The sequence below is a fragment of the Poecilia formosa genome, unplaced genomic scaffold (assembly GCF_000485575.1).
Source record: "Poecilia formosa unplaced genomic scaffold, Poecilia_formosa-5.1.2 Scaffold94, whole genome shotgun sequence".
Lineage (NCBI taxonomy): Eukaryota > Metazoa > Chordata > Actinopteri > Cyprinodontiformes > Poeciliidae > Poecilia > Poecilia formosa.
Window position 1 is genome coordinate 1,668,640 of NW_006800033.1, and position 12,716 is coordinate 1,681,355.

Consider the following 12,716-nt stretch of genomic DNA (forward strand, 5'->3'; position numbering starts at 1 on the left):
AAGTATGCACGCCCCTTGAACTTTTAGACATTGTGTCACCTTGGAGATGCAAACGTCATTGTGTTTAATTGAACCATTAGCTGTGAAGACGAAGGAAAACAATGCAACTTTTTCGTATCTAGAAGATTTGTATATGAATCATGCCCCCTTTTTTCTTACACACCTTACATAAAATCACTTATAGCCATTTGCCTTCAGAAGTTCCCTAATTAGTAAATGGAGAATTAGGGTGCATGCATTCACACCAACCCTGTTTAGTCCCCTTCAATCAAACTGTTTGCTTAGCAAGTCTGGTTCGTTTGAGGCGGCAGGAACTCTGGTCTACCTAAAAACTTTGGTCTTGGTTCAATTTAATTGAACTCCAGCATGGTTCAAATTCGTACGTGGATGCCAAGTGGACAGGAGACCACACCACTTCGAAAGCAGGAAGCAGTGAAAATATTTTTCAAAGGGTTTGGTTTGTTTGGCAGAGTGCAACATGAAAGCAAACCGCAAACCTGATAATGTGACAAACATTGCAATTTTGCAATAGACTCAAGCAAACCGAATCTATCAGACTATCAGGTGTAAAAACACCCTTAAATTTTGACCTACTATGTGTTACCACCATGGTGACTGTGGTAGTGGCAGCTTCACGCTTTGGGACAAGGGAGACGATGATGAAAATAATTGTTACGGGATGCATAAGGATTTAAACCAGATACAGCCAAACAGAGCTACAAGGGAATAATTTAGATTAAAGCACAGTTTGTCATTAAATAACCTCGGCAAAGTCTAGATCTGTGTCAGCACTGTTTTATGGAGATTGTCTTGCATTCCTTCCTCTTTCACTTCACGATAATTCACTACCTTGCATGCAAAACCCCAACCTAATAAGTTGCAGCTTGCAGTTTTAAATTGAAAGAAATTAATAAAATAAGAAAAGTTTGAATGCTTTTGCGAGGTGAAGTAGGTTCCTTTCCCTCTGTCATTTTTTTGAAATTCCAACCATTGCACTATAGCAATCTTGATCAGAAATCACTAGACTGCACCGGCAAACACATTTTCACTGAGGGACACCTGAGGGTGTTTGATAATTCTGCTCATTTTGAAGAAGGCCTCCATTAGTGCATTTCTCTTCCTGTACATGTTTATGTCTTCTTTTTTTCCCCCATCTAGACATCCTGAGGCTACGTGGGGCGAATATTGCCCCAGTATCTAAAATAGGGCACTGCCAATGCAGATATAGACTGATGGTGTGAGGATAAATTGTAAAACCCATGGAGTGGTGACAGAAAGAGATGTTGACATTGGTTTATTGACATACCTTTGTTGATTTATGGTTAAAATTACTCCTCACATGATGCATGGCTTTGCATGCTCCAGTAAACTGCAGCTTAGCAGTCTGGATGTGTCTGATCCAAAAGAAGAAAAAAGTTATGTGAGCATATTTTGCACAAATGTAAAGTTTGTCTTGCCACTTACAAATTTCATTAAAAAAAAAACAAAAACAAACAAAAAAAAACATTATTGTTGGTCAATAGTAGGAATTTATTTCAGCTGTTTGTTGGCAAGTCAGAAGTTTTTCCTCTAATTTTATTTTTCAAAAGCAAAATGTTTCCCAAGTTTAATAAAGTGCAAAAAAACTGGCATAGATGTTTCCCCTGTAACGTATTCCAATGAATCTTAGTCAAACCAATTTGAATGCATGACTGTTTTTTACAGTAACATTATGCGTTGTTAAATTCGTGGAACAAAAATCCAGTATTCTGGAAGCAGTAGGAGGTTTGGAGGGAAAAAAAATGGAAATACACAGAGAGAGATTGTTTTCTCAATCTATGTTTGAGGGGGCAGGGCACTGAGAGGTCAGGGGTCACAAATGAAACAAATTAAGGGCGAGCCGTGGCCCTCAGGGGAAACATTAGCAGGCTACAGAGATGGGATCCAGATGGAAGAGCCTGAGAGGGTTATACACAGGGGGTCTGGGGACTCTTCTGCCCTTTCTGTCTTTTCCTTTCTCTGCTTTTTTTTCTAATCACACTGGTTAAAGTTGCCAAAAAGCACTGCATCTGTGGGACATCCTGTCTCTGTGACGGGAGAGGGGGGGGTGTCAGCAAGGCAGTTGTACCCCTCTCTCCTTGGCTCTTGCCCAGACAGTTTGTCTGTCTCCACCGTTCCACATCCAGTCCGTTGGTAAACTACAACCCAGCTGTAGTTCATGATTTTTATTTATTTCCTGCTAGGATTTGATTTGGATTTCATCTGATGTGTAAAATAGATTTTTTTTTTTTTTTTTTTTACCTAAGCTATTTGTGGTGCTTTAACACAGATACAAAATACACTCATTTCGTATACGGAGGTATCCTTAAACGGGAATCTAGGTATACCCGTCAATAGATTTCTAGTTCTGAGCAGCACCAAAGCTGTGGGACCTTTGTATTGCCTGGGAAAACTCTGGTTCAAGGTTCAGAGTTGGGAGAGAGGGGAAATGGAGAAGATGAAAGGAAATAGGAAGAGAGCAAGTACAGAAGGAAGAAAGATGCCGACGAAATAAACACTGGCTGACAGGTGGCACACAGCTTGCTAACCACAGAGGAAGCCGTGATGCTGATCGTGGCGTCATTAGTTTTCACAGGGTTCGAGGCTGAAAGTCTATTTCCTAATTGTCCCTTTTAAAAGCATTCCCAAGACGGGCTGAATGAGCCATGTGCTCTCGCATGAAGCCGCCATGTATTTGTTCCTCTGCCATTCCTAAACACCGCCTAGACCTGCACCGGGCGGCTTACGACGGCTCTCCGTGCTCTCACTGCTCTCACTGGAGAGCCGTCGCCCTCCATATAAACTTTGATCAACACCATAACCACTACCAGAACTCATCAGCCTACTTCTGTTTGTCTACAGGCAGAGTTTGAATTGGGCTCTACCAGACTTACTTATTTATCTGTTCTCAGATTAAATACTTAAGAACGATTTGCACACATAGCCGAAGGGAGGAGAAGTTCACTGTTTGGGAACAGTGGTTCTGTTTTGCTGCAGTCTTAACCAACCCTCAGCGCTTTGGGAGTAAAACAGTATTGCATTGTAGAGACGGGCCTGGCGAGTACAGAAGGCATGTCTACAAGCATGACTGCTGTAGTCTCTTTGTCTCCCTCTCTGTCACTGTGTTCTAGTAACACTCTCTCCTTCTCACTCTGTCCGGCTCAAAAGTGGTAATTATGTTGGTTGCATGCAACAACTACTCTCTGTTCTATTAGCTGCTTGTATTTTCGTCCACTTGTGCAGTGGTTCTGAAACATTTTATAACGGTAACTACACTTTCCAAGTATCGCCACACCATACAGCAATAGTAAGGATGCATCTTATTCAGCTGGGATATCATTGAAAAGTTGAACACGATGCACATCGATGACATCAGATGCGTTAAATGTGACTGTGCTATTTTCTATCAAATCGTCTGCCCCTCGTCAGCGTTTCACTCTCCAAGATATGTTCTCAAACTTGTTGCATTGAGGACAGCTGAAGCTCCTGATGAAATTCCTCAAGACTGGAAACTAATACAGTATCCTATCTAAGTGCACTTCAATTGCCAATTAATGTGTCAATTCATGAGACACACTAAAGCACTCTAGATGTGCATTCTCCTTTAATTTATTTCAGCAGTTCATTCCAACAAGTAAAACTCAATAGATTAATTACAAACTGTGTATCATGTCTGTGGTTACACCTGTTTTTTGTTGCCCTTTTTCTTTTTTTCTTCCACTCAATTTTCCATTAAAATGCCTGCATAAAGCACTTTGTATCAGCAGTCTTTCTCATGATTGTGTTGGCAATAACATAACATTTCTGACTTAAACTGTTGTATATTTCATCAAATTTTCTGAGAAACTGAGTTTTAAGATTTTAACTGTAAGCTATAACTATCATAAAAGAAAGTATAAAAATCCCACAAAGTTTGAGTTCAAAGTGCAAAAAGTTTTGTTTCTCGCCAATAGACTTCAAAATCCTGAACGGGCCAATATGGTACTTGTTGAAGTTATACTTTGGTTTGAGAACCACAGTCCAGTTTTTACCCAAACAAGTTAGAATTTATGGAAATTTAATGAAGTTAAAGCTGCTTCAGTGAAAGTAATAAGATCTTTGTCGGTATTTGTGTGTTGGCTTATTTTTGTAAATGTGCTCTGTTTCTTGTGTGGGAATTAAATATAAACCTACAACTTGAACCCAAACAAGTACTGTTGATTCTGTAAGCAAATCTTCTAATTGTTTTGTTGATTTCTTTTTTCATTTGTTTTGAATTTGTCAAATAATGCTGGTGTTTATTTTTTGTTTAAAAAAAAAAAAAAGGTTGGCTTTTACGGGAGGTTGGTGGCAGCTGGATAAAGCACCGTCGGTACTGGTTTGTGCTGAGCCAGGATTCCCTCGACTACTACACCGGGCCAGAGAAAGGCGCTCGGAGACTGGGCACGCTGGTCCTCACCAGTCTCTGCTCTGTCATTTGGCCAGACAAGCAAACCTACAAAGAAGCAGGTGAGCTCAGGAAATGTATGTTTATGCTCAGAAAGTGCACAGAAATGGGCAGAAACAGTCTTGCGTGGTTTCCAAGAATGTATGTAAAGCCAGACATGCTTCAAGTCTTTACCGGGAATCATTAGATGGAGTTTTCCCTTGTATTGTCTTCAAAGATGTGTCTTTAGAGCCCTTTTCCTTCCCTACTGTGACACATACACGTACTTTTGGAAAATCCCAGTTGTACTTTCTTCCAAAAACATGACTCAAGGCTGAATTGGAAGCCTCTGTCCACCATTTCCCTTTTTTAGATTACCAAAACAAAAGAATGAAAGATTTCAGAAGACAACTCTTTGTTGTGTGACACTGGGATGACCCTGTTCTTGTCACTGTCATAGTCTCTCTGTCTGCCTGGATGTTCTTCAGTGGAGGAGAATATGTCCTGCTGACTTAACCAAAACCACTTGAAACATCTTGACTTGTTCTTTAAATCCAAGCCAAAACATGTTTCTTGCTAAATCATTGCACCCAGGGACTTTTTTGTACAGAAGTGTACTTTCAACAGTGGCTGTGTCACAAACACTACTTCAATACTTTTGTGTTTCCTGTAAGTCACTGAGAAATTTGTCAATAAGCAGTTGCAAGAAAGCTTTACTTAAGATTATCTTTGCTTAATTTGTGGCTTGTATCTTTATCTAGAAGCTAAGCTTAGTCACGCAATAGCCATGTAGCTGCTGTTAGCGTAAAAGGCTATATCTTCCTTTGAGAAACCAGGAAGCAGGTTCTTCTTCTTCATTTTTTTTTTTTTTTAGATTGATTTTGCTTTTTTTTTTCTCTAAGGCCAGATTTACTGCAGAAAAACTGTTCTTGTTTGGTTTTGGTGTGGCTTGAGGTTTTGCTTGGCCTGACATTTGATCCTCAGTGAATCCGTGAGAGGAAGTTGAAGAGAGTAAGAGAAAGTCTAGATGTTTCCGTGCATGACTACTTCCTTTTAACTTAAATTACACTCAAAGATCAGGTTCAGGTTAGACTTGTGTAATTTCTTTCTCATGTTGTTTTCAGGTTACTGGAGCATTACTGTTTATGGACGGAAGCACTGCTACAGGCTGTACACCAAGCATTTCAATGAAGCAGTGCACTGGGCCTGCGCCATCCAAAAAATCATCGATACCAAATCTCCAGTGGAAACGCCGACACAACTTTTGATTCGAGACATCGAGGTGAGCCACATGATAAACATACATAAGCATGCACACAATTCCTGCCAACTACTTGTGATAAGAGCCACCAAACACAAACAGCCATCGGACTGCTCATTATTCAAGCCGCTTTGTTATCATGGAAACCACACGGCCACATCATTCTGGGAATCCAAAGTTTACTCTAGACCCTTATTTTTCCCTTTTCAATAAACTCTTCATGTAATCAAACTATGACGGCATACAAAAACATAACAATAAAGGTATTTCCAGGTATTTAAATATAACTTTCCCAAGCATGCAGTGTATTTTATATACAATTTGAGAGGAGTTGAAAGAGAATAGTGTGTGTTGGAATCTCATTTGGCAGAAAGGGAACTTTTATTGCATCAGCCCATCCTTGGGGGCTAGAAAAGGGGCAGGTTTTGGCAAAGGAGGTGGAACAGGGCAAGGCAAGAAGCTTTGGGTCCAGATAAGCAGCCCTTTGCTTGGCCTCCTGTGTCCGTAATCTCTCAACGAGACTCTCTAATCTTCAAGAAAGTGGTTAATCTACTTGCCCGTGTCTATCACTGTGTGTTCAGCTAGAGGGGGCCGAGCTCACACTTGGAAGAAAAGAAGAAACCTGCTTTTTAAAGGTCTCTTCCTTCGTCTGTTTAGCAGATTGAAAGCAGAGCGTGAGTGAAAAACGAGAAAAATTTAAATTAGAAAAAGGTTTGAAGCATAACCAACGCAGCAAAGGAAAAAAATGTGCAATTGGACTAAAAGAATCAAGATAATCAACACCATTTTGAAAGTTCACTTAAAAACATTCGCTTTTGATCATGGAAAGTCTGAATTACTTTTCGGACAATGAAAGAATCCAAAAAACTTTGCCAGAGCTTTATTTGTGTATGTTGGAGCAATCAGCATTTTCCTTAAAAGTACTGGCAGCTTTGAAGTGACTTAGGTTTGTGTTTGTCTGTGATAGATGTTGTGCAGTATTTTTCCAAACTGGTTTCAAACCATGACGATCACTTATTAGCCCCAAATTTGTTTACAGTAAACCTTCCAGTACATATATGACACTTCTTCACATTTCACTCAGAAACTTAGATGTGTTTTATTGAAGCTGCATGTGTTGGATCGACACAAAGTTGTCTATAGTTGTGAAGTGGAAAGAAAACGATGCATGTGCTTTTAAATGCTTTCCAAAAGCTTCTCGCCCAGTTCCGAAAGAATACTTTGAATTTTGTGGCTGTAATGTGTCATGTGTAAAGATATTTTTGCTGCATTTAGTTCAACTTTTGCAAGACTCAAGTGTGTTTTCTTACATTCTTAGTTAAAAAGCGCAACTTTCTAGATCTAACTCTATCATTATTATCTTCATTTCCTGTGAAAAACAGCTGAGTTGCTGATTTCGCCACAGAGCAGCATCTCATTCCCACAGCACAAACGGAAGACTGTTAAATTTGCCACACTAAGAAGGGTAGAGCTGACTCGCTTCACAGTGAGGCAGACCTAGAGAGAGAGAGACAGACAGAGAGAGAGAGAGAGAGAGAGAGAGAAAAAAAATGGAGGAATTGGAATAGTTGCAGAGTCAGGAGAGAGCCAGAGCCGTTGCAACGTTACTAATGAGCAACAGGTGTTCGGGGGCAGTAGCGTGGAAGCCATCTGTACTGCTGGAAGGCATCTATCCACATACACAGTGAAAGACAGAAATGCACGCACAGTCAACCCATTGACACCGGCGGATAAAGTATAACGTGTCAGTCATGCAAGTGTTGTGCTGGGTCATCACTTGACCTTCCTGTTGCTTTTGAAAGCTGCCAGAGCCGAATTGTGACCCTGGTCAGATCAACCTTGGTCACCTCAGACGGACGAAAGCATGCGTTTAAATCACAGATGCTGACAGCCCTCCCGACTGATCTCACGAACACGGAATGAATATGATATTGTACAGTGGTCGATTTTTTTGTTTGTTTGTTTGTTTGTTTGCACACAGGAGAATAAGTTCAACCCGGAGGTGGTGGAGCACATCTACCAACACAACACCATTCTTAAATACACCCAGGGCCCCCTCTATGCTCCTCTGCTTCCTTTCCCTTACGGCAATCTGGAGCACACATGTGAGTACCTGAAGATTTACTCGTCAAACACGACAATCACTACTGTTTCATTTTAGTATCTGTACCATGCAATCGTATCTCTTCAGACCACAATGGGAAGGGCTACGGCTCGGTGCGTGAGGAGGCGGTGAAGCTCTTCAACTGCCTGCAGCAGCTGGAGTCGGCGCGGGAGCCGGTTCCAATCATCCAGGGCGTGCTGCAGACCTGCCTGGACCTGCGGCCCCTCCGTGACGAGGTCTACTGTCAGCTCGTGAAGCAGACCAGCCACACGCCTTCCCCGAACACTGCTGCGCATCTCCGTTACTGGCAGCTCCTCACCTGCATGAGCTGCACCTTTCTGCCGGGGTCCACCGTGCTCAAATACCTGAGGTTCCACCTCAAAAGGTAAGAGCTACTCAAAGGCTCACTCTATTAGAATATATTAGAAGCCGTTTTGTTACATACATTTGGAAAATTAAGAACATGCATGGACTGCCATGAGATTCTCATTGGCATTTTGAGTGTGATCTGATAACCGATGAGCAGAAGTTGTACCTGATGCAAAATAATCAAAACTAAAATATCGCAGACATAACAATCTTACAATTTCAAATAAACACACTAAATTTAATAGTTTTAGGTGTTAGTATTAACACAGTAGAGCATGTTGATATTAGTTGCCAGTCAGGCTATCTGCTCTTCTAGCAAGCCTGCAGTCAGACTATTAGCTTCCTAACTGAGGCTTTAAAGCAGTGGAGTGTCGTGGGTTTGGACAATGGTGAGCGATTCTGTTTATGCTCAGATTTTACGAGTTTCTAGTTAGAATTCCTCTGAAGTCCTCTGATTTTTGACTGGGACACTTGAAGCTCACCAACAATCTCCAAGTCCTCCGTCCAACATAGCAGCTGTACAAATATAGAATATTGCTACAGCATTTATTGGCTCTTGTATTTTATTAAATTGGTGGCAGACATGATACTGTAAAATATGTGTTTGCGAACATGTTCATTTTGTTTGAATGCACGAAATGTTTTCCTTTCTGAATGCTCCGGTCTCAACTCTACCGTAACGTCATTCAGAGCCCCGGCATCCAAAACAACCCAAGACACATGCAACTGGAAAAAACTGAGGCCAGAATGGCACTTTTTCTGTCATTAGAAGGATTTGAAAAAAATACTTTTAAGAGTTTTAAATTGAAACTTTTTAAACCTTACCAAGGACCAACATCAGGATCCTTTTTTTTCTAGAACATGTTTTTGCAGAAACCACCTTTCATCTTTTAATTGTTGCATTTTCAAGCGGACAATAAGGGATTCTTTTAAATATTTATTTTTCTACCTCTGACTCATCTTTGTGCAAAGGTTGTTTTCTTGAAGAAAAGGGGAAAACAAAGGAACATTTCGTTTGGCATTGGCAGTTTGAAGTAACAGAGTCCAGTCGTCAGATTTTACATTGGACTGAGCCGCGTTAAACTGAATGTGACATCAGGCCAGGAGTTGGTTGTTGGTGACAGGGAGGAGCTTGCGATGCAGAACAGGTTTAGCTGGGAGATGAAGATGAACCAGTAGTGGCAGGGAGACTGCAAAGTCTAGACGTTAGACAAAAAGCAGGCGCCAGTATCCCTAACCACTAGTTTAGATATAGTAGCATGATATGCTCCACATTGTTAGCATGCTCCCGAGGACAGATACAGTGTTCGAGGGCTGGATTTGCAGGTCTGAATTAGCCCCTCTGTCAAGCCTGCTTATCCAAGTTGTTAGCAGCGCTGAGCCTCCTGCTCTAGACTTTCCAACACCGTGCCATCAAACCGCCAACGTTTTCTATCTATGTTTCTACACTGGGAATTGCCCTCTAGCTAATGGAACAGTTGCATGCAATGGCAATTTATAATAACACTGTGGAACTCGCTGGCTCTGTGTTTTGATACGTCTTGCTGTCGCTCTCACGCACTTTCTCTCTCTGCGGATCAGCGCCGAGGCTGCAGCTGGGCAGGAGCTGAGTCTGGAGCTGGGCACCGGGCCCAAAAACCACTCCTCCTCCTCCCCCTCTCCCCCGGTGCCCTGAGAAACCCCCGGGGAATGTCTGCTGTCAGAGGGAATAGGCCAGGAGAAAGAAAGCAGAGCAGGAGGGGGGCAAGAAAGCAGGAAGCAGCAGAAAGGGCCAAAGAGAGGAGAGTAAAGGAAGGATCGCAGAGGCTCAGCGGAACATTCCTGATTATGTTTCAGCAGGACAAATCCCACCCTGTGGCCATACAGTTATGAGATGGCAGGACATTGGAGTGAATGAGTGTGCTTCTCTGTGTCTGGCAAACGGTTTCTTAGATTTTTCGGTCGTATGCGCGTTTCGATTTTTAGATGAATGCTTGAGCATTATTGTTTCCTTCCTTTCCCGTCCCTCTCTGTTTACACAGGGCTGAACTATTAGCTCCATTACACCATATTTCACGCCCTTTATTGCTCACAAAGAGTGTCAGACTTCAGGCTCCATTTGATATTTGTGCACCTCTTCCCCATCCCCTCCTTTTTTCTTTCTTTCATTTTTTTTCTCTTCATAATTAAACGCGCACTGAGCTTCACCTAGCACTCCTGGACAGTCCGCTGGGATGAAGCAGCAGGTCACTGCCGCTCACAGGAGCGGAAACACCTCTTCCTATTCCCAAAGTCCAAAGCCAAACATGTTTTCTTTTCCATTATGCTTTTATTTCAAGGACTGGGTGATATTGACTCTTTTAAGTCTTTAACAGGTCGAGTAAGAACATTTCTCATTCCTCGCCTCATTTACTTTTAACATTTCCAGACCGAGGAAAGGTAAAGAATGAAGCTCAATCAAAGGGATGATGTGGAAGAATAAAAAGTTCAAAGATTGGGCCTAACATCAACAGGATTAACAAATCCTCTCTTTCTAAATCATGAGTTGTAGTTTATATTGCATGTGCACAGAGGCAACATATTTTCATTCGCTCATCCTTTTCCTGCTTCCTGCAGAATTCAGAGCCAGAGTCCTGAATCCGAGATGGATAACTACGCGTCGTTCATCAGTGAGGCTTTGGAAAAAACAAAATGCCGCGAGTGTGTGCCATCGTGGGAGGAGATCCAGATGCTGATGAACCGACAGGAGATGCTGTGCACCGTGCACTACCCTGGCCCCGGCTCCTGCCAGCTCTACATCAGCTCTCACACCACTGCCAACGAGGTTTGGGAGCATTTATCAGTGTTCAGCTTGTATGGCTAAAGCTCTTCAGATTCTTGCACGTGTTTTTGTTTAAACTGTGAAAGACACGCCTTGGATTCAGAGCCTCAACAACCCCAAACTTTTTTTTCCCCAAACGGTCTTCTCCCCTGCCTGTCATCAGGTGGTTCGAAGGATGCAAGAGAAGCTGGGCCTTCAAGACAGCAAAAATACATTTGCACTGTATGAGCAGAATGCACTGTGGGAGCAGCCGGTCGCCGGGAACTCTCTGATCGCCGACGTCCTGACCAGGTATGAAAAGGGATTTGTGGTTTTCACGTTTTAAAAAGGAGACAGTGCCAAAAATCTGTCACAAATCAAAGCTATCTGTGACACCAAGAATGCCTTTAATGCAGAGGCAGACTGTGTATTACAATGCAATACAAGATCACTGGAATATTATTTACTGGCACCACTCCCGTTTGTGCAACTCCCTTTTACCGGTAGGACGGCACTTGAACTATAATATTTTACAGTCTTGGAGCGCACAGAGAGATGTTTGACCAATCTCAATTTAGGTCTCAAATTGAAATGGCAAAGAAAAGACGCTGACTTTGGTTCTGGCGATGCATTTCTTTACTTTGGATTCTTATCCAGATTCTTATTTTCACTCTCATAGTATATCAAACTATTCATAATGTGGTGCACTTAAGATTTTTCTTGGATTTTTGGAAGTAGAAATGACCCACAGCATCACAGATCCTCCACCATGCTTAACGGTGGATGTAAAGTACTTTCCCACATGTATCTTTTCACCCGGGGTATTTGTTGTTGTGTTGTGTTTTAGTCTGATCTGACAACAGTGCACAGCTCCAGTGTACATTTTTGATGTTAGGAAAGAAGACACTTTTAATTCGCACCTCTTTCTCGTCTAACTGGTTGGCCTGCAGAGAGAGTCTAATGGTTGTTATGGAAAGTTGGGTGACTTCAAGATGACTCTTCGTGACAGTTCAGTGAGCTGCCAAGATGTTCTAACCGTCCTGCTCACAGCGCGTAGGTGACACAGTTCAAGTTGTTTCAAACTTGAATAGTCTGACTGTAAATATCTAGACGTTTAGGTGAGGAGTTATTTTTGTAGCCGTTTGCTGATGCACGAAGGTCAACACACTCTTATCTTACTTGACTGGCATGGACTCGTCTTTCTCATTCTGAAGGCTGGCTGAGAGAAATGGGCTCAGTAAGGTGGATTTACTTTTAGGCTTTTTTTTCTTTTGATGTATATATATAATTTTTTTTTTCTTTTAATTAGATGCTACATTCTTGCTTGTGTCTTTAAGTCCATCTGACCTTTTCTGTTCTTTCTGGCCAAACCTGACAGCCTGCTTGGAAAAAGGACAAGTGCAAGTAGTTGCAGAAAGAAACTAGGAAAGATTAATTTGATTGTTGTTTCTACAACAAATACTCTCAAATTGTGTGAGGATAGGCTAAAGACAAGCTGTCTTTACAACTGCATTGCATTAACTGCTCCTTTTCCTCTGACCTCTGTGCAGCTTCACCACCAAAGAGTCGGAGTCTCAATCCCAGTGGAAACTGTGTTTTAAGCTCTACTGCCTGTTGGACGCTGACGGCATATCAGTGGACAGCATCGAGTATTTATTCCTCTTCGAGCAGGTGATGTTGCAATAAACCAAAAGGGTATTTTCTCTTTCTGCTGTCCCCTTAATAAGTGACCAGTAGTGAGTTGTGATTTATGGCCCTGCAGCGAGTTGTTCTTCCTACT

General features: G+C 41.9%; 1 protein-coding gene across 3 annotated transcripts in view; it reads left to right on the forward strand.

The window, feature by feature from the left end:
• plekhh3 (pleckstrin homology, MyTH4 and FERM domain containing H3) overlaps positions 1-12,716 on the forward strand; it is a 38,623-nt gene that overhangs the window by 21,751 nt on the left and 4,156 nt on the right. For all 3 annotated transcript variants that reach the window (XM_007558163.2, XM_007558164.2, XM_007558166.2), the window contains 7 exons: positions 4,324-4,506; positions 5,548-5,705; positions 7,666-7,789; positions 7,876-8,173; positions 10,753-10,960; positions 11,121-11,248; positions 12,487-12,607. In XM_007558163.2, the coding sequence (XP_007558225.1) occupies positions 4,324-4,506; positions 5,548-5,705; positions 7,666-7,789; positions 7,876-8,173; positions 10,753-10,960; positions 11,121-11,248; positions 12,487-12,607 (1,220 nt within the window). The remainder of the gene's footprint in view (positions 1-4,323; positions 4,507-5,547; positions 5,706-7,665; positions 7,790-7,875; positions 8,174-10,752; positions 10,961-11,120; positions 11,249-12,486; positions 12,608-12,716) is intronic.